Consider the following 23,571-nt stretch of genomic DNA (forward strand, 5'->3'; position numbering starts at 1 on the left):
GCAAAAGATATGCAAAATCTTTACAAGTTGTGAATGTTTTAGTTTTAGTTTAGTTTTAGTATTGACTTTGGATTGAATAATAGTGCATTTCTTTCTTATATTGTGTGTTTAGTTTTATTTATTTATAATTAACCCATAACAATGAGCAAAAAACAAAAAGGAACATTAGAAAATTTATAATGGATTATTGATACAAAGGCTCAAAGAACACCAATATAATATTCACAAAAATAAACTTAGTACATGCACTGATGCAGTTTGCAACTGAGCAGGAGTATTTCCTTGATGGTCTGATGCCAAGATTTTAAAATATGAATTTGATAGCCATAAGCTAAGGACTCTTAAAGTGTTCTGGAATATTTGCAGCAACCCTTAAAGGAAATTATATCAATAACAAAGAATCCATATCTGTTTCCTCAGCTTGACAATCAATACCAGATAACCCTACAAAACAATGTGGCAACTATTAACTAAAAATATATATTTCACACAATTCCTATATTTTGTGTAATTTTATTTTTACATAATTTACTTATTTTAAGTACATATTTAATCACTTATTTTGTTATTTTTTGTAATCCTTTTTATGTAAATTTACAGTTATATATTATCATTTATTTGTTTGTTTATATATCTTATTTAAACAGTTGATTTTGTTATTTATGTAATTCTATCTACATAAATGTATGGTTGGAAAATATCTATTTTCAAAGCTTTTTATGTCAACAGAACATGAATATTCTTCCAAACTTTTATTTCATTATAGATGTTCAATCTGTATATATATTAAAAGCAAAATGATCCATCACCACTAAAACTGAACCAACACTTTAGAAAGAAGCAGCATGTAAGTAAGTGACATTAGGTCAAATATGGTCTACAATTTGTTACTTGAAAGGACTACATGTTAACTTCCTCTGTGAACTTGGCATGAATTCATGGAAAGGGTTAATTAACAAAGTTTGTGAATGTTTGTAAAGTTATGGCAATGCAACACTTGAGCAATCTGCCTAGGGGGATGCCTTTCGGAAGGTCATTTTAAGGGAAATTGGCCCCTATTTAGGCCTTACAGATGTGGAAAAAACCCAGAAAACTCCACATGGCCAGCCCATCCGAGCAAGGCGTAAACCCATGACCAAACTCCCAGTGTTCAGGTTACAAAGAGCACTTGGCCACTGGTGGGCTAATTAACAAAGGGGAGGAAAATCTTTCTCTAGCAATAGGAGACACAAAAAGTTTGATTTTTGAATAATTAATCTTTGGTTATATATAGAATACAGATATAGATTTTGTTGTTGAATAATTATTTATTCATTATTATTTATTTTTTTTATTTATTATTTATTTATTTAATTTTGTCTGCATTTTTTGAGCTGTTAATTACAATTTTTTTAAATAATTNACTTTTATTCCAAAGTAATTCTAAGAAACTATTAATGCTTGGAATTTTAAAAATAATTAGGAAAAATAGTAGGCTTAATAGTAGTGTTTAAAAATTTAAATGTTTTTTGCAAAAGATATGCAAAATCTTTACAAGTTGTGAATGTTTTAGTTTTAGTTTAGTTTTAGTATTGACTTTGGATTGAATAATAGTGCATTTCTTTCTTATATTGTGTGTTTAGTTTTATTTATTTATAATTAACCCATAACAATGAGCAAAAAACAAAAAGGAACATTAGAAAATTTATAATGGATTATTGATACAAAGGCTCAAAGAACACCAATATGATATTCACAAAAATAAACTTAGTACATGCACTGATGCAGTTTGCAACTGAGCAGGAGTATTTCCTTGATGGTCTGATGCCAAGATTTTAAAATATGAATTTGATAGCCATAAGCTAAGGACTCTTAAAGTGTTCTGGAATATTTGCAGCAACCCTTAAAGGAAATTATATCAATAACAAAGAATCCATATCTGTTTCCTCAGCTTGACAATCAATACCAGATAACCCTACAAAACAATGTGGCAACTATAAACTAAAAATATATATTTCACACAATTCCTATATTTTGTGTAATTTTATTTTTACATAATTTACTTATTTTAAGTACATATTTAATCACTTATTTTGTTATTTTTTGTAATCCTTTTTATGTAAATTTACAGTTATATATTATCATTTATTTGTTTGTTTATATATCTTATTTAAACAGTTGATTTTGTTATTTATGTAATTCTATCTACATAAATGTATGGTTGGAAAATATCTATTTTCAAAGCTTTTTATGTCAACAGAACATGAATATTCTTCCAAACTTTTATTTCATTATAGATGTTCAATCTGTATATATATTAAAAGCAAAATGATCCATCACCACTAAAACTGAACCAACACTTTAGAAAGAAGCAGCATGTAAGTAAGTGACATTAGGTCAAATATGGTCTACAATTTGTTACTTGAAAGGACTACATGTTAACTTCCTCTGTGAACTTGGCATGAATTCATGGAAAGGGTTAATTAACAAAGTTTGTGAATGTTTGTAAAGTTATGGCAATGCAACACTTGAGCAATCTGCCTAGGGGGATGCCTTTCGGAAGGTCATTTTAAGGGAAATTGGCCCCTATTTAGGCCTTACAGATGTGGAAAAAACCCAGAAAACTCCACATGGCCAGCCCATCCGAGCAAGGCGTAAACCCATGACCAAACTCCCAGTGTTCAGGTTACAAAGAGCACTTGGCCACTGGTGGGCTAATTAACAAAGGGGAGGAAAATCTTTCTCTAGCAATAGGAGACACAAAAAGTTTGATTTTTGAATAATTAATCTTTGGTTATATATAGAATACAGATATAGATTTTGTTGTTGAATAATTATTTATTCATTATTATTTATTTTTTTTATTTATTATTTATTTATTTAATTTTGTCTGCATTTTTTGAGCTGTTAATTACAATTTTTTTAATTAATTGCAATGTTTTTTCTTTTGTTACATAACTATGGAAATTGTTTTGGCATGGTTTAACACAACAGTTAATCAAATTTAAATTTATTTTAATATTTTTAGTTATTTCATTAACTTTTGTTTTATAAATTTTCCTGAGTTTTAAAAATTTTTAAGTTTAATTTTAAGCAAGTTAACATTAATTGAACTATCAGACTACCTAGTTTGATTAATGCTGAAACCTGATACAAGCTCCTAAATGTGGCCAAAAGAAGTTTATTTACATGTATATTGTTGCTGTTGAAAAGAGTTCAATTTATTATAAAATATATATAAATTGAAACTTAACATTATTCAAATTGAAATTATATCAACAGTACAGAAAAGTTAAATATTTGTGGTTTCATACATAAAACCTTTTAATTATTTTATATCTATCAACATCATTTATAAACAAAATGATTATTATAAATAGTAATAATACCTAATATGAAAAATTAAAATAAATAGATATTTTCAATTAACTTTTATCAAAACTTGTCCCAATATCAAAATTAATAATGACAAACTAATTATATTATAAAATTAAATTTTAATTAGTAGCATTGTTCAACTTACAGGATCAGTTAACATAGTTCGAATATGGGAAGAAACTGCAAGGAAGGCTAATGCTTGAAATATCACCAGATTTACAGCACTGTAATATGGATATGGGCCAGGCAAAAGAATGACAAATACAACTACATATTCAGCATATAAAACTAAAAACCATGTTACCACAGCACATATAATACCACATATGTCATGAACAAACCACCATCTTCCTCCACAACATCGATTACTATTGTCCTCTGGCTCTACTGAATTGGTCAATATAGGAGATAATCGTTGAGGAGATACACGATTGTGTTTTCTGCTATGGAAGATAAATAAATGTAAATTATTATTTTAAAAATTATAATAATTTACTAATTTATTAAAATTATTTTGTAAGTTTTCAAATAAAAATGCAAAAACTCTTATAATATATAGTTGTTCAAAAATTATTAACAAAAAATTAAGAAATGTTACGAAAATTATGATCAGAAAGACATTAATATATCTATCTAATAAGTTTTAAAGTCTGAATAAAAATTAAAATTTTGATCACAAATCTTTAGAATAAAATCATATCAATATGAACAGAATCACTCTTATTTGTAAAATAAAATCAGATCTAATTATATATATATATTAAATGATATTAAATGATGATATGATAATTCATCACATTTTGCAATGTCCAGCTGCACACCAACTGCAACCACAATGACTGTTCCCAATAACTAGAAAACCCCTCCAAAATCCTGTGCAACTGCAACTAGAAACTACTTTTGTACTACTTTCTTTCTTCTTCTAAAGCTGATTGCTAATGCACATCCAATCAGCAAATGCCTTTGTGCCACATCAAACAATGAATAAAAGAGCATAGGTAGAGCATGAGATAAGCAAAAGTCTTTGGAATTGACTGTAAGTACTAAAGCAGTGGCATGCCTTCCATGGAAGCTCTGCTTCCCTTGTGTTTTCTAAAGTACTGTATAAATATATATTGTGCAATTATTTTTGTATTTTAATGTACTTTGAATTACTTAAAATTAATATTTTATTATAACCATATTATGTATTACAATTTCTATACATGTGAAAAACAATAAGATTGTAATAAGATTCAAATATAAATTTGTATACGCATATTCCCAATGGAAGCACCATATTGTCAAATATGGGACAGCTTCCACAGCAAAAATATCTGAATCGTGTAAAGAAGCCAGATTACAGGCATTCGCGCATGCGATTTACAGAGCACCAACCTCACACAGTTTAGCATGTGGATGCTACACACCAAAATATTGTATAAGGCTTCCAATGANTCACATTGTAAAATGACATTGCGCATGCATCAAGCACTTATGTTCGAACAAACCTGATCTGCCGTCCGGGTCAGCAAATTTGAAAAGGTGGCAACACTATCTCTCACTGATATCACAAAATACTCCTCAGTTTTTGTGAAAAATTCTTTTTTAAACACATCATAGACATTGAATTATTGATTATTTATAAAATAAAATCAGATCTAATTATATATATATATTAAATGATATTAAATGATGATATGATAATTCATCACATTTTGCAATGTCCAGCTGCACACCAACTGCAACCACAATGACTGTTCCCAATAACTAGAAAACCCCTCCAAAATCCTGTGCAACTGCAACTAGAAACTACTTTTGTACTACTTTCTTTCTTCTTCTAAAGCTGATTGCTAATGCACATCCAATCAGCAAATGCCTTTGTGCCACATCAAACAATGAATAAAAGAGCATAGGTAGAGCATGAGATAAGCAAAAGTCTTTGGAATTGACTGTAAGTACTAAAGCAGTGGCATGCCTTCCATGGAAGCTCTGCTTCCCTTGTGTTTTCTAAAGTACTGTATAAATATATATTGTGCAATTATTTTTGTATTTTAATGTACTTTGAATTACTTAAAATTAATATTTTATTATAACCATATTATGTATTACAATTTCTATACATGTGAAAAACAATAAGATTGTAATAAGATTCAAATATAAATTTGTATACGCATATTCCCAATGGAAGCACCATATTGTCAAATATGGGACAGCTTCCACAGCAAAAATATCTGAATCGTGTAAAGAAGCCAGATTACAGGCATTCGCGCATGCGATTTACAGAGCACCAACCTCACACAGTTTAGCATGTGGATGCTACACACCAAAATATTGTATATTCTTCCAATGATTCTATCCATTAGCCACTTGTAGGGAGCTATTTAACTAAGTGGATTGTTTTAAGATTTAAAAAGTAAAGAATATGTTATTTTTATGTACATTTCTTTACAAAGCTATATTTAATTATAATTATATTGACAGGTTTTCAGACATAAAATCTTTAGAATTTTTATCACTTTTAGATGTTAATAATTTTAAATATTATGAAAAACAATTTTCCGAAGTAAGTTTTAATTCTTTAAATAAATTGCATGAGAATTTTTTGATTTATCTACATTATGTAGTAAATTGCAATATTTATATTCATGTTCAGACTAAGTTATATTGGCAAGTCACTCTAAGGCATAAAAAATATTATAATTAATTATGATCTGAACAAAGACATACTAAAAGAATTATATGAGTTAATATCATTAATTTTTACGAGTGCATCTGTTGAGCACAGTTTTTCAACCATGAAGCAAATTCATACATTCATGAGGAACGCTCAGTCAGAGGAAAGATTGTTGTCACTAGTGTTACTTTGAATAGACAAAGAGCTTTTAAATACTTTGATGGAATCAACAAGTGATTTTTATGATAAAGTAATTAATGACTTTCCAGTATTTGTTTAAAATTTTATGGAAACACAGCTTCCCTATCATCAAATGTTACTGCATGCCACTGCATTTTTAGATTTCTAGATATGAAGTGCTGATTGTTTTAAGTTTAGTAATATTATTACAGTATTATTTTAAATATAGCTAAAGAACTAAGTAAAAGTACTATCATTTGTAAACAGTATTCCTTTACATTAAAAAAAAAAAAAAAGATAGCAGATAAATAAGCTAATGTGGAAACACTGGTCACCATTTAGTTTTCTATTAAATCCATACAATAAAAGTTCAAACAGGTTTTGCCTGCCAAGTCATGACAAGCATTTTTGAGATTTCAAAAGAATTTTGCTATTTGATTTTTTAAAGAATGAAAAACAATTATCTTTATATTGTGAGATGTTGAATAAACCTGGTTAGGCAGAAAAAGCCTGGAAAGGTTGACAAAAATGGGTATGCCTGCTGCATGATAATACAACACTCTATAGTGCCTGTTAGACTACAGTTTGCTAAAAATTATGGCTCAAAAGCAACAGAACACTGTGCAAATAAGCAACAAATAAAATAGTGTCTATTAACATTATTTTTGTTAATTTTTTATGAATAACAACCAACCCCATATGTCAGAGTTTTCTTATCTTAACTAGAGATTTTATTTTGTTTTTAGTTCCTTGGGGATGAAATTTCCTTTTAATACAAAGTTTAATTGTTTGACTTCTGACTATTGTACACATTTTTAGGAATGTATTACATCCAAAAGTCAGAAACTGCCTCATGTAAGTTTTTTCTTACAAAATGAAAAATTTAATGATGTAAGTAGGAAACAATGTAGTAAGTGAGTGAACTAATTAGAAACAAAATAAACATTTCAATTTCACTTTTAAAAACACATGGTTTCCCTGTATATTGTCAAATTTTCCCTGATTAATGTCTTTAGGCTTAACCAAGATGCTATGCCATTTTATTGTAACATCATAAAAAAGTTGTTCTTTGTTGTGGGTGGCTAAATAAATATTTTTTGAAAGCTAACTTTGGAAAACCTTAGTGGCTACCTATTGATATTATAATTAAAATAAAAAATTATTGCATCATTTTATGGCTATTGCTATATTTTTTCTATCATAAATTCTTCCAGGACTGTTTTAATTTCCCTAACCTTATTCACATAATCAGATATATTCTGTACCTTATCTGCATAATCAGATAATAAATACCTTATCTGGTCTTCATAAATGCTTTACTTTGTGGATGAGTTCTGAGTATTTACTAACTTTTTCATTTAAACAGTTTGATATGAAATGTTCAATTTCTAAGTGTTAGATGGAATTATTTTATTCTGCCATTGTCAGTCCTAAGCCCAGATGAGAAAAGAGGAGGGTTGGGTGTGGAACCAGCAACTTCACCCTGTAGAAATCAAGGCTGCAGAGTCAGTAAAAAACACTTGACTCAGATTCCTGATAATTTTAGTAGGTTGACTGACTCCAGCAAAATTGAATACCAAGTCATTTTATGGGGGAGTGCAGAAGTGCTCATAGGGGGTATACTACTCTGAACTCTGCAAGGAGCATTTACCCAAATACTTTTATAGTTAGAATTTTTAATATTTAACTTAACTTTTTTATAAAAATATTAATGTAATTTTTAACAAATATTTAATAAGAGGAGAAAAGGGGAGATAAAATTCTACATCTACATATCTTTATTCTATTGCATTTGCACTTCAATTTCACTCTTCCAGAAAAGTTAGTCCAATTAAAAAGTGTGCAATCTAGCTATTTCAGCCCCTTGTTCAGAAAAGAAAAATATATACAGGCATACCTCGACTTACGTCGTTTCGAGTTACGTCGTTTGTCAAAAAAGTATATGGAAAAATAAATATCAAGTTTAAGTCATTTTATTCGACTTTACGTCCGTCCCCCACAAATATTGAAGTCATAATATCACTAGAAAAGCGTTTAAAGCACATAAAATCATATTAAAATATATACTAGTATGTTCTTTATTTACAGTACATGCATCCATAAATTTAGAATACTTTTTTCTGTACTATATTAAAAACTAAAATTTATTTGTTTGTAAGCTTAAAATAGATTTTTATTAACCATATATTATTAAAAATGCATTAATAAATAAAATACAAAACCAGGAATGGTAATTTATGGTTTAGCCTAGTGGCAAGTAGATTCGGAGACAAGTAAATTCGACTTACGTCGTTTTTCGACTTAAGTCGTTTTCCTGGAACCAATTATCGACGTAAGGCGAGGTATACCTTTACTCTGATCAATTAGTCTGGCTCATTCAGAAAAAGAGAGCACTTATTTAGAGTGGAGATAATAAAGGAAATAAACCACTGTTTATCAATTTTCCAATTTAAACTAGTAAAATTTTTCTGAAAATCATATGGCAGGCAAATCTGGAAAACGAAATGAACCCTCATTCATTTACTTGAGAATCTTCATATCAAGAAATTGCATTTTGACAATTTCCAATATTAAACTTGAAAGATTTTTCTGTGGAAAACAAAAAGAGAGAAATGTCGGAGTTAGAGTTGACACATTTTTCCCAACTCCAACTCCTTTGGCCAGAAATACCTCTTGATTGACTCCACAGCCCCAGTAAAAACTGTCACTACAAAAACAATAAGCAGATTTCAGCAAAACCAAAATTCTCAGTGTGATACTATCAGCTCATCATCATCTATGATGGTGCAGGAACAAAACCATGATAAGTCCTGTGCCCAATGCAGAATTCAATAGTAAACACCAATAAGCAGAACATAAAATGTACAGACACTGTACCAGTGTGGCAGGTTGTCCCAGTTGCTCAGGGAATTTGGCAAGTATGATATGCAAATTCTTGGAATTAGAGCGGTAAGATGTATAGGAAATGGCAAAACTATCAGTGAAAGTAAAACCATCTTATATTCTGGCTGTAATGAAGATCATATAAGAGGAGTGGGCTTGTCTTGTCAAAGGAGGCAACATCAGTACTGATTGGCTGGAAACCTGTGAATGACTGGATTATAACAGCTCAATTTCAATCATGACATGTAAAAACTATTTTAATTCAGGCATATGAACCCACAGATGTTGCTGATGAGACAGATAAAGATGGACCAACTGCAGGACGCACTAAATGAGACTCCTAGTCATGACATGAAACAACTTATGGGTGACATGAATGCTCAGTTAGGCAGTAATAGGATAGGGCATGAAGTATGACAGAGAGCAAAGAAAATTTTATTGGCAACCAATAAACTAAGAAGCCTAATTTCTAAGTTAAAAAATCTAGCAACGAGTTGCTTAAATTTCCTGGAAACATTTAAAATTTTGGTAACACCATCTATTATGATATTTTATTTAAAAAACTTTTTTTAATTATTACAATGGCAAAAAGCTTAAAATTAAGAGTAGGGATGGGTTTTGTAGAAAACTGTAAAAGCTAATAACTTTTCCACCCTCTTTGAAGCTTAATAACTCCTGTCTTTTGTCAAAAATTTCTGAAAGTTTACAGGGAGATTTCTGTATTACAGGAAGTGATGCTATAAAATTTTAGTGGTTAAGGTCAAGGGGGTGAGGAGATAAAAGTCATGTGTATCTCCAGTAGGGTTGGACTTAATAATGATTTTATTTGTTATTAGCATTTACAATTTTTATAAAACCCATCCCTACCCTCAAAATTAAGCTTTTTGCCATTTTATAATAGTTAAAAATATAAAAAGATTTTAAAAATAAAATGTGGTAACAGATGGTGCCACTAAATGTTGCTGGGAAATTAAGCAACTCGTCATTGGATTTTAGTGTATGTATTTTGTATGTTGTCAGTGTTTGAAACAGCTAAATTATGTCTATGATGTATATGATTTTGGTTTGTCTGTCAATGGCTGTGATGTCTGATCTGTTGTAATGTGTTATTTTGTATGTGGCATAGTCATAGTATATTGTGTGTGTTCTATGACCTTCTGAGCTTTGTACAGTACTTGTAGTATGGTTCCTGAGTGAATAGAAGTTTGCATTTGTGGACAAGCTTTTGATGTATTATGTTTTCTGTTTGGTTACGTAGGTGTAAGCAGTCTGTGTTGATTTCTTGTATTTATGATCTGCTCTTGTATTTCTTGTATTTATGATCTGCTCTTGTATGGTAATTGTGAATTCTTCTGTCTTTCAAGAGGCATCCATGAGTTAACCAATTGACATGTTCTGTCAAATATGATCTTGGTTGAGATGGTTGGGATGTTACAAAAACTTTTACCATATAAGCATTAAATTATATAATTTAACGCTTATATGGTAAAAGTTTTTGTAACAAATGATTAGCGTGCTGTCTATCACTATATTATAGATGGTTGGGATGACTATCATGCAGCTCCATTCAAGCCCAAGGTTGTTTGATAGTGTATATATCTCTCTCGTGTACTGTACCAGATCCAGGTCAGTGTTTGTAAGTTTAATGATGTACTTTTTTGGTCTGCAGAAATTACAGCATTGTGCAATTGTGCTGTTTCTTATCTTCTATAGAATAACTCTTGCAGTATCTGTATTTGTTTGTAGTGAATATTTAAATTATCTATGTGGCTTTATCCTCCCTCTTCATGAGGATGAGTCAGCCTTTCTATGAATGATTTGTTGTGTTTTATATATGCAATGATTTAGAAACTAAATCACTATGGCAGACTTTATATCATATCAATGTAGGAAAGCTACTGGTGTTCCAATTAAGACTATCAAACAGTAAATCCAAATTTGTCTTATAACCAAGTCTGCTTTAATTGAAAGAAAGTTCAGTTGGCAAAAAATTTTTTATTGCTATGCTTTTCAGGATTAAAACATCCCCTCTTCAGGCTAATATTCAACATTAAAAAACAAAGAACAAAGTAATAAATACAATAAAAATTAAACTACCAATGAAGAACACTCCAATATTTACATGTACATCTCTCACTAGTGTTACCACCCAGACAGTCCGGAATTAGAGAGGTTGAGGCGCACGTTTTAAACGTGTAAACGTGTACGTGTGACGTTCGGCGCCGCTTTCCCATAAGCCTAAAAGTTTGACAATGGCGTTTGGATAGTCGGTGGAATCACGCTCGACATTTCAAACACCATCGTCAAACTTTTCGGCTTACGGGAAAGCAGCGCCGAACGTCACACGTACACGTTTAAAACGTGCGCCTCAACCTCTCTATTGACTCACTGTCTGGGTGAACTATTAATTTTGTCTGGGAATTTCGTAGAAATTGTGAAATTACAATGAAACAAAGTTCTTGCAAATATTTTTACAAATTTACACTATTTTAACAGCAAAAGAACTCACTCACTGAAACTTGTCTGCAATTCTGCCATGTTCATCTGGTTACGTGTGGCGCACAACTTGTCAACCTTTCTTTTTTGCATATACAATCATACATGTCTACAGGATAAGTTATCTAGCACATTATTCTTCACATTGTAAAATGACATTGCGCATGCATCAAGCACTTATGTTCGAACAAACCTGATCTGCCGTCCGGGTCAGCAAATTTGAAAAGGTGGCAACACTATCTCTCACTGATATCACAAAATACTCCTCAAACAGTTTTTGTGAAAAATTCTTTTTTAAACAATTTTCAAAACTTAAAAAAATCAAAAAAAGTAATAAAATTAAAAAAAAAGAATAATTAAAAACTGTTAAACAATAAAAATAAATTAAAGTATTTGTACCAACTGCATTTTGCCTCCTGATTAAAACAGACTTGGTTATAAGACAAATTCAGGTTTACCATTTGATAGTCTTAATTGAAACACCAGTAGGTTTCCTGCATTTAAAGATTATTCATATTTTCCTTTGGAATTGTTCTAGTTCTGAGTCTAACATATTACTCTGAACGAATATGTCAACACTGAGACAATATAGTTGCTGATAGTTTGCATTCAGTATTTATTCATAAGCTTGAGAAAGCTTACGAGTAAATATTATACTCATATTATACTCTTAAGCTTGAGAAAGCAGTGCACACCCTTCTTACTCCACACCTGGAAGGATACCAGTACACCATCACCAGCCCAATGGAACTTATAGCTCAATTGAAAGAAGTCACTTTGCCCTGTAACATCACCGTGTTGGACTTTACGTCCCTCTACCCCTCCATTGAGCTCCCTCCAACATTCTGTGCACTTAGGGACATCCTATTCCGTATAGTCAGGGACCACACTTTGCACAACCAAGTGCTAGAATTGGCGCACTTAATTTGTTATAATTCTGTATTCCAATTTAATGCCAAGATCTACACACAGAGTAAGGGAGTTCCCATGGGCAGGCTGGTTTCTGGGGATCTGTGTAAAATGGTGGTGCAGCAGTTGGAAAACAGAGTCTTCCCTCAATACCACCCCAACATCCAATTACAGAGGAGGTATATAGATAACATCATTGTTTTTTGGAAAACAACACCAGATGTAGCAACCTTTGTCAATCCTTTTAACAATAACCTATACAGGCTAACATTAGAAGTAGAACAATCGAGCCCATCAGAAGTGCACTTTCTGGATATAAGCATTAAGGTCGAAAGCTCGGGAATCAATACTTTGGTATATCATAAACCCGGATCCACATCATCCTACATTCCTGCCAAGTCCTGTGATCCAAGCATATATAAATCTGCAACCTTTAGAGCATTAATCAGAAGAGCCTTTATGCATTCGTCTAACATCCAGGCTCGGGATACCAAACTAGCGTACATACTCCGCGTAGCTGCCCAACATGGGTATCACAAGCATATATATAAGCTAATACAACATCAGATGCCATGGCCGACTGACTGACAATGGTGTAGTAAACATAACTGGTGCCCAGGGCACGACACTATATTGACGCCCCCTCCAGAAACAAATCTTGTTTGTCTTGGAGACCATTTGGCACCCCTCTGCAAGTGGTGCCTGGGGCACGTACCTACTTGCCCCACCCTAGCTATACCTCTGCTGAAAGATTTTCTTCTTCGTGTGTGAGAGATTGGCAAGTGCCAAATCCTACAGAGGGCGCTGTTTTTGAGCCAAGATGGCTGCCGAAACAGGTAAGGAACTGACCACGTGTTTGTTCAGTGCCTGAGCCAATTCAGTTTCTATCAGTGACTACTACTGCGAGGACCAAATGGATAACAAATCATTGAATTTATGTCAAATTCTAGACTATATCGGCAACAGGAAACGTTGTCTTGTAGAAGGTGAAGCTGTTTTGGATGCTGGTCACATCATATTTTGTGGATTAAACTCTAACAACAACACCAAAGTTCATGTTGTTGCTTTAATGTTGCAATCTCAGATATTGGCATTTTAATACATTTCAATTACAGGGAGAATGCACATGCAAAGCGGGGCTGTCTGGTTTTTGTAAACATATGATAGCATGTTTATTACACGTTAACAGGTGAGAAGTATTTAAATATTTTAAGCAGTATACACCATGTTCCAATATAAAAACATAGTTTTATTTATCGTAATACAGTAGAGCGTCGTTTATCCGAATCAATTGGAGACTGGGGTTGTTCGGATAACTTATTTTTTGGATAACCAATTATGTACGAAAAAATAATTTATCCCATGTTGAAATTTTTCTCCATTGCGTGTCGCTTAAATCAAAGGCGTCTTTTTTTGTTTTTTCCCCCCATTCGTTATTTTTCTTCCGAATGAGTGATTTGGACGTTACCTCCAGAGAGAGTTTTGGCAGGGACATACTATCTCCCGGGTCTTTTTCCGTCTTCTCGAAAGTGACTATTCCGAATTGGGTCAGAATGAATTGGTGGTGGGAAAAAATACCACGATTGGCTCTCAAAAAAACCAGGCGAATGTTTCTACATTTTTGCGCAACATTTAAGAGTAACATATCTCGGATCCGGAAGATTACCATTATAGGAAGGGCCTGAGACCGTGCCTGCTGCTCCCGTTAATAAAAGTAAGAAGAAAGAGAAAACGCGGCGGAACAAAAAGGGAAAAAAAGGAAAAACAAGGCATCACGCAAGAAGTAGGAAAAAAACACAGAGAGAAAGAAGCATGCGAACGTAAGTAAAAAAAAAAAAAAAATTTTACACATTATTTTTACTTTATATATATGTATTTATGTTTTAGTAATAAGAAAGAATTATGAAATATTATTATTTCGTAATACGATTTGTTTCACTTTTGGGGGGCGTAGGAGCCGCCGCCGCAGCCGCTGAGTTCGCAAACAAGATGGCAACCAGAAGCGCCGACCGAGTTGGCAACCAACACCATGTTCGATACGTAGGGTAACATTAACCCAGGTTTCTTACAATCACTAAACTAGTCAAAACGTCATTTGCATTAAAATTCAATACAAACATTTTAAAACACGTTTTCGGGATTACAAGATTGAGCTACAAGTAGCAGAATAAGATAGATACTACTTTGAGAATTTGGGCAACTTACATTTTGAGCCTCTCTAAAAATAATTTAGGCTACATTTCCAAGAATTCTGCTTTACTTTTAATAAAACCTATCTGGCAACCTGTAAGGTTCTCATCTGACATGTGCTGTTTACCTGCAGTTTACCTGCATATTATTATTATTAATTAATTAACAAAAATAGCATTCTGTATATGTATCTGTATTCCATTTGCTTAATAAATTACATCAGTTACATAGAATTTGGCATATTGTACAGAAATATGCAAATCTTGGATAATTAGAAACTCAATAATTCAAAGTCATGATTATTTCATCCCTTGAATTTTGAACTAACAAGGACCTCCTGTAATGCAGTAATTAGCTGATCAGAGATTTAATGCCATCCATTGCAATCCATATTCATGACAAGTATGATTATTATTACTTATTGTCTTTTCTAATCAATTATCAGAATAAATACAATATTATTCTTGAAAAATATGCAGTGTTTTAAAAAAAAGTAAGGTTCATTTATAATAAATATTTTTATTTTAGAATGCTACATTAAAAGAATTCATTAAGATAAAATTTAAGATATCTTAAATCTCTACTTTCTAAGACAGTTATATTGTTCAACTTTCCCAAATAACATTTAACACATTGATAGGCAAAGGCCATAAGTACACCAAAAATAAATAAAAAAAAATTTATCATTTTTCTGACTTTACCAATCAGAATTTTTATTACAATTTGTAATCAGAGAAAAATGAAATTGTTTAAATTCTTCAGTGTATCTATCAATATCATTGTTTTTAAAATGTTTTAAAATTATTTTCAAAAATAACTGCAACTGGAGAAATAAGTCAATTAAAAACATATCCTCCTTAAGCTCCAACAAAATTTTTTATGTTTTCAAACAGTGAAAATTTTTGCTGGAGTTTGTTACGGTGTGTATTTTTTAACTGTGCTTCTTTTATTACATAGAATGCTTTAGAATAAATTTAGAGCATTGTATATAAAAGGAAACAATTAATTAAATAAAAACTCTCTGATAGAGTACTGCTGAAATTTTATCATACTTTACAATGAATTTTAAAAAACTCATCTGTAAACATTTCAGCAGAATAATAATCTTAAGTTTATGATACTTGGAAATAAGTTGTTTCTACAAGTAAATAAGAAATGCATGTTTATGTTATTAAAGACAGCAGCTAAAATTTATTTCAATCACAAATAAAAGTAATTTAAAACTAAACCAAAACAATATAAAGAATTTAAAACTTCGAAATTTTTTATTATTTCATTTATATATATATGATTTTTTCAAAATTTAATAGTAGACTGAATGGTAAGATCAAAAATATGTCTTCTATTAACTCTTAAAAATTTTATTAAAAAATTGAATACAATAACAACAACATTATTGCTAACAGAATTACTCGCAAAGTTGAATAGACACTTACCAACATAAATAAATGAATACAGCATGGACAAAAGTTCCAAATTCTTTACCAATTAAATTACTTTACGTCCACAGTACTTTACCAGAAGAAAATTAAATGTCAATTGTGCAATTATCAAATACGGCAATCAAAATCTGTAGTTTCATCTAATATTGCTTTCTTTTATGTAAATTTTATTGTTTAAACATTTAGGATCAACCATTTAAGTGGTATTTGTTTACATCAATGTGAAGAAAGCAATAGAGAAGTATTTCATACTAATGTAAATATATTTATCTTGTTTTATTAGTAAAAATTATAATTTAGGCAGTGATAGATAAGACAATATGTGTATATTCATCATTAATGAAAAGGAAAAATAAAGTAAAACTTACCAATCCAATCTCATTGCCATTTCATGGCGGAAATAATGTTTTAACTAAACTTTTATCATGACATTATTACCAAAATTAAAATATAAGTTTTATCATTATAATTTTCGTGGATATTTGTGTTTAATTTTTTACTTTTAATCACTGACCAAGTGACCAACAACTTTTGAAGAAATATTGCGAAACTCTACATAACAAAAACCGCCCTCTGTTAAAATTTCATTTTCTTCTAAATTAAAAATTAATAATAATAATTAATTACATAAATTACTCGAATTAATATGAATTTTGATCATTATAAATTAAGTACTATAATAATATAAAATTAATTTATAATGATTATATGAAATACGTAATTTTTTTACGATCTCAAAATGTATTAATTAAAACGACATTTTTCCTTGTTATACGGAATTTGCTTACGATGTGATCGAAATTATTGTTTACAAACTAAAATTCTCATTTTATCATAAATTTTTCTGTCAGGAAATGTCAGTTTGATGAAAGATAACTGATCTATTATTTCAAAGTAAAAGTATTAAAAAACACCATTTTAAAATGTTTGAAATTGGCATATATCTTCAATTCACAGTATCGATTAGCAGTGACATAGAAACCGACATACTAAATGGATAACCGTTTTACAAATATTTTATGTGTAATTAATGAGTAAGCTATGCTTCTTGTTATCAGTTTATATCGGTTTAAAAAGAAGAACGAATGACTACTCAATAAGATACAGTCGACCCCCCTATAAGATATAGATACGTTCCAATTTATTAGGAGTCCGATTTCTTACAAGTCGTTCCAATCACAGCCCGACACGTGTCAAGTTTACGGACTACGGCTGATTGAAAGATTTTCTTCCATAAAATTAATCGATTCTACACTAATCCGACTCAACATTTCCAAAATACGTATATTTTTTCGTAGTTTTATAGGAATCGTAATTATAGGGACCGTAATTATAGGGGGGTCGACTGTACCTCAGCTACGGCCGAATGACCAAGGCGGTAAAAAGGCAACAGCCTGCCGCTGTAGGAAGCCGAGTTTGAGTCCCGATCAGGAATTCAAGAATTTTTGCAGGATATGTCGATTCTGTTTCTCATCACTTCGGCCGCTTAATTGTGAACTTGGATACGACTAAAATAAACCTTCTTAGTATCTTCAAGGCGCAAACAATAAAAAAAAATTATCTTATCAACATCTGAAAGTATTTAAATAGAATTCAGATTCGAATTCTATCTAGACCTTCAAAATTTTTCAAGAAATCTCCTTGCGGCTTTGATGAGCATCTTCATGTTAAGTTCTGGAACAACATACTCTAGCATCGTTAATTATTTTGTCAGAAGCGGTTAACAAAACACATCAAAGAAAAGTAGTTCTTCGAAAACAAATTCCTTCGAAGAACTTTTATACTTTTTTATTTTAATCTATATTGTATTTAATGTATAATGTAATGTGTTTTTAATTTTATTGTTTAATTTAATTGTTGTTACATATTTGTTCATTTTGGGGGTAGATATCAATCGTCCTTCGAAACTTCTCTATTTACTTGTAAAAATAAATAAATAAAAGTACAGTATATAATATGTATATATATGTTTGTTAATAAAATCGTTCTTTTAACTCGTTCACTCGTTTCTTAAAAAATATTTAAATTTATCGGGTAGTAGATCAATAGAAAAGAATGATGATTTTTGTAAAGAAAACAAAAAAAATTGTATTTTGTCTATTATTCATCTCTTATTTTGTCGCAGGAATGTCCGGCCCCAGTTAGCAGTGGCCTAGTTGATCGTTGCCTTAGTTGGCCATGTCCTTATCCATGTTGGTCAAGTGTCCACCACTGCAGTGGTGGACGCTTATTCGTTACCTGCAACCACTTCTACAAGTTTCTCTTTTTGCTGTAAGAGCGAATGATTATTCGTTAATTATGAAACGTTAAAAATGTTGCAAAAGTATAAATAAATACTGTGTTTTAATTTCCCGGCTGTTATAACATAACACAGGGTTTAATCATAAAACATTTTTACTTTTCTGACTGTTTTAACGTAACATGGGTTATATTACCAGCTGTTATAATATTGTAATCGCGTTATATTTGTCTCTCTGGGATTTTGAAATAGTCATGTTAGGATTTTGATACCTCTAAACCCACAAAAGCCAAAATAACTGTTAATCGAAATATGTATGTGTGTGAGTTGACGTCTGTTTCGTTTAATACAGGAGGGGGCAAAAATTAAGAAACGAAATTTGGCAAAGTAACTTGTATATAAGGGGCATTGACGCTATTAAATTTTGATGGTTAAAGGTCAAGGGATGGGAGATAAAAGTGGGTCAAGTATCATGTAGCGAGAGGGGTCGAATTCAAATGATTTTACTCGTTATTAGCATTTACAACTTTTTTTTAAAATAAAACTCATCCCTACCTTCAAAATTAAGCTTTTTTGAACGTTTCATAATAATTAATAATATAAAAACTTTTTATAACATTAACAAAATCTCATAACATACGGCGTCACACACATTCAGATTTGTTATCATTAATAATGTAAAAGTTATATTTTTAATAAAATCTCATTAGGCCTACAGATGGAAAGTTACGCAACTCATTGCTAGATTTTTTTTTTATTTTAAATAACCATAATCTCTATTTACAGTTTTCTTGCATAATGTGATTTATGCATATAAGATAAATACACCAATAGTTGACCGGTGTCCAATAGGCAAATATACTCAGATATTGAAATTTTGTGTCAATTAAGGAATATTTTTCGGTTTCTATATGGCTTTCAGATCAGTGATGCGTTATCTATAGGTAAAAAGGGCAATTGCCTGGAGCCCCCACAAACAGGGTGTCCCAAACTAACAGGGCCGGATCATCGCATAGACAAATGAGACAAATATCTAGGGCCCTGTTTTTAGAAAGGCCGGGTAAATTGTTTATTTTGAAAGATATTGATGAAATTTTTAAAATTCTTCATACAAGCATAACTGACGGCGACGACGAGGATGTATCAATTAATACTGCATTGCTAAAAAAGTGGTACAGTGGCGATATTGATACAGAAGAATCGGACGAGGAATTGCTGCAAATTTAAATTAATTTGCAAAAGCCAAAAATTAACGTTGCCATCTGATATGCTGCAATTTATAAAGAGCACAAAACTAGTACAGTATCAACATTTCCAAATATAGAAATATTAATGCGAATATATTTAACTTTGCCTATATCAAATGCATTTGGTGAAAGGTCATTCTCAGTATTAAAATGTGTAAAAAATTATTTACGAAACTCACTGAATGAATCAGAATTAAATTCTTTAGCTTTTTATCGAACAAAATGCTTTGGATAATATTAATTATGATGAAATAATTGATAATTTTGCTGAATTAAAGACTAGAAAACAGAATTTTTAAATAAAGTTTATTCATATTTATATACTTATTCTTTTAAACTACCTTGGCTTTTATTTAAATTATCTTTTTCATTACTCAATTTATCTTTCACGGGTAAAATATTATATTATTTAAATATTAACCAAAAAGATTAAATTAAACAATTAATATTTTAAGGTAATATTGTTATTATATAACAACTTTTGTTAAACATTTAATAAAATAAATTTCAATTTTTTAAAAGTTATAAACAAACTGTTCAAACTTTTCTAGAAAAACTAAAATTTATTGTTGTATATTAAATATTCTTTATTAATAAAAATTTAATATTTGTTTTAGTTTTTCACATTGTTAATAAGGCACAGTAGTTGTGTTTTATTTATTGTTTTATATTTTTTGTGTGCTCTATTTCTTGTGTGAGAGGGAGGGGTCCCGGTAGGAAAAAAATGTCTAGGGCCCGAAAGCGGGTTGATCCGGCCCTGCAAACTAATTTTTTATAAACTCATTACTGTACTAGGAATATCGAAATTAAAATTTAGGTCATATCTGGGGTCTGGGGCCCATGAATCTATAATGCTCCACTGCGTAATGTTACAGTGATGGTTACAAGATACACATGATATTTGAAGGGTTTTCGCTCCCATTTGAAAGAACTAAAAATTAAATTGAAAAATATAATACAAAAACTCGTAAATATAGCATATTTGTTTTGTAGTCATTCAGTTCCTCCTTAGTCCACTGTATTATATTATTCTATATACATTGCCTATATTATAAAAATTAATAAACTACGTTATAAAAAACGTATTTTTATAATTCTATCCTTTAAAAAAATTCTCATACAAGCCTACTTTTAAGCCAAATTGTATATATTCTACGATAAATTCTGAAAAAAAAATAATGATAAAGCTCCTAGGCTACCACTATTCGAGCAATTAATGAAGTGGAAAAGTAGTTAAGTGATTATCTTAAAAGTATTGCAACTAACAAACGATTTTAAAGTGACTAATAATCATCAACAAACAATTCATTAAAAAAAAATTTGAAAACACAAAGTTGGGGTTAAGTTGACACTGATATGTAACGTTACTTATTCGTCGATATTATATTTTATTGCGTATATAAGCCTATTTCTTTGATAGATGCCTACAGTATTTTTTAAGTTTTTTTTTAACATAAAAAAATGTGAAAATGAACACTTGACATTAAATGAAATATAGCAACGAATTTTGTTATTACATAACTTTTTTTTAATTTTCAATTAGTAATGGGTTTATTAGTTCAATTTAATCTATAAAGTTATTAAATAGATAAACTGCTTTTATGTTAAATAAGTATCATAAAAACTGATGTTATCAATTGAGATATGTCCCAAAGCTCAATATGCAAAGCAATTCACCATTGTTTAACATATTATGATGTCAGAGCCAATTCAGCACTAACGTATCAACTGTGTCAAAGTCATCCCTTCTTAAATTTAAATATTAAAAAAAAAATTTGAATGGTTTGGTAGTATTTTTGTAGTTCTTTTTTTTACGTTTGGTCATTGTAAATACAGTAATTTAAAAATTAGTAGGCCTATAGTCAATGAATTTATGCGATTTATATTTTTAAAATATAGAAAAGCATATTTTAGAAGCATCATTGATTATGACCATGAATTCAAACTACCGTGATTAAGGATACTTAGGCCTAAGTTTGTTCAATTACACACCAATTATTTATTGTGGAGTAAAAATGCTGAAAGTATTTAATTATTAAAATTGAAGGATTATATTTATGAATACATATTTGCCGGTTACTTAATTATACGTAAATTTGGATTAATAAGTGATAAAATAATTAATTTGGCTTTATTTAGAAATTTAAAAACCGTTCGTGGGCCGAATGGAAATCGTTAGAGAGCTTAAGTACTTTTCTATTCAAATGCCATCATTCCGTTGCTCCAGAAGAAAGGGAACGAGGGATTGAAGTTAATTCAACCAAAAGTAGACGTTAACCCCCTCCCGGATGAGAGAATGGTCTCTAAAAGGTTTCATTGCATTGTTTCAAACCGTGTCGAAATATATAAAGAACAAATTAATATATTTTCTAAAATATAAATACGTATTGCGCGATTTTCATATTTTAACGCACTTTGAATTAATTAAAATTAATATTTTATTATAACCGCATTATGTATCTTATTACAAATTTCTATACTACATGTGATAAACAATGATAAGATTGCTATTGTATATTCGAATATAAATTCGTACAGTACATGCATATTCCTAATGGAAGCGCTATATTGTCTAATACGGGATAACTTTCATAGTAAAAATATTTGAATGGTGCAAAACAGCCAGATTACACGCATTCGCACATGCGTTTTACAGAGTATCAACCTCACGCTGATGCTACACATTGAAACATCGTATAACGCTTCCAATGATTCTATCCAGGGCCGGCACAGCTTCCCTATCATCAAATGTCACCCACCGCACGCCACTGGAAAATCCTAAAAGTTTCAAACCGATTTCTTTTGACTCAAATTCACGTTCGAAGTAAGGCAGTGAATGGATATTGACCGTTAATTACTAAGTACCCGTAGGCATTGTGTTAAAACGTCTATAACAGGAATCTCCAATCTTTTTCTGAGAAGAGCCTTGTAAACTGTAAATGACAAGTCTGGAGAAAGATATAATCAAAGAGTTAGGATCTTTCTCTTTCTGAATAACAAAAGACAGATCAATATGAAATTTCAACTGTCGTTTTGAAAGAATGTCATTAAAATTAAGCATAAATTTTGTGTTAATATTAAAATAATATTAAAATTTTCTTAAGTTTAGATAATTGTTGGACATTGGCGTTCGATACGTTGATTTTATGTATTTAATTTTCTAAAATGTTTGTTCATCAACGTACTTAGAAGCAAAAATAAAAAATATTCCCTACGCAAATTTCTTAAAACTTATTTTTCTTGTAGAGATTTGAAACTCCTTTAATTAACCAATTCCTTTATTTAAACAGGTTTTTATAAAAGCCATTCCCAGCAAAACTATAAATTCTATCGACATTTCAAAAATTTATATGCTTTGAACTAGTGCGAATATTGATGATAAAACATATCAGTGAAAGCTGGATACTTTAGTACTTTGGAAGCTTACATGGCCTGCTAGCTGAGTACATGGGAAAAAAATTCAAAAATATTTACAATAGTAACCAATAAGGTAATAGAGAACATATGGGCTCAAAGCCAGCCAGCGGTAGATTACAGTAAACAGATATATGACAGAGAGGGAAGAACCTCTGAGTATTAAGCGTGGTGATTACAAAAGATGTTAACATGGGCACGAAGCCAGCCAATGGGCGATAGTCAAGTGGGCGTCAGAAACTTAAAAACTTTTGCACGCTTAGCAAGCATACGATTTGACGGATATTTTAATTAATTTATTTATTTTCTGTAAATATTGGTAAAATATATATAAACATAAATATAGTTATGACTTATGAGTTATAAGTTGTGAATGAGTTATTTCCAACTTAGAAAAAGGAAATGTTTTGGAACAACGTATTGTGACATCGTTAATTATTTCATGTGAGAAGCAGTTAACAAAGCACATCAAAGAAAAGCAGTTCTTCGAAGAACTTTTATATTTTTTTGTTTTAATTTATATTGTATTTAATGTACAGTATAATGTCATGTACTTTT

General features: G+C 30.6%; 1 protein-coding gene across 1 annotated transcript in view; it reads right to left on the reverse strand.

Moving 5' to 3' along the window:
- Positions 1–16,674, reverse strand: part of LOC111627826 (palmitoyltransferase ZDHHC3-like) — a 53,451-nt gene extending 36,777 nt beyond the window's left edge. The window contains exons 1-2 of the mRNA XM_023371476.1: positions 16,482–16,674; positions 3,503–3,800 (exon numbers count right to left, since the gene is read on the reverse strand). Of these exons, the coding sequence (XP_023227244.1) occupies positions 3,503–3,800; positions 16,482–16,501 (318 nt within the window). The 5' untranslated portion in view covers positions 16,502–16,674. The remainder of the gene's footprint in view (positions 1–3,502; positions 3,801–16,481) is intronic.
- Positions 16,675–23,571: the final 6,897 nt, after the last annotated feature.

Source organism: Centruroides sculpturatus, unplaced genomic scaffold, assembly GCF_000671375.1.
Source record: "Centruroides sculpturatus isolate CEXI.00-Female unplaced genomic scaffold, Cexi_2.0 scaffold377, whole genome shotgun sequence".
NCBI classification, from domain to species: Eukaryota; Metazoa; Arthropoda; class Arachnida; order Scorpiones; family Buthidae; genus Centruroides; species Centruroides sculpturatus.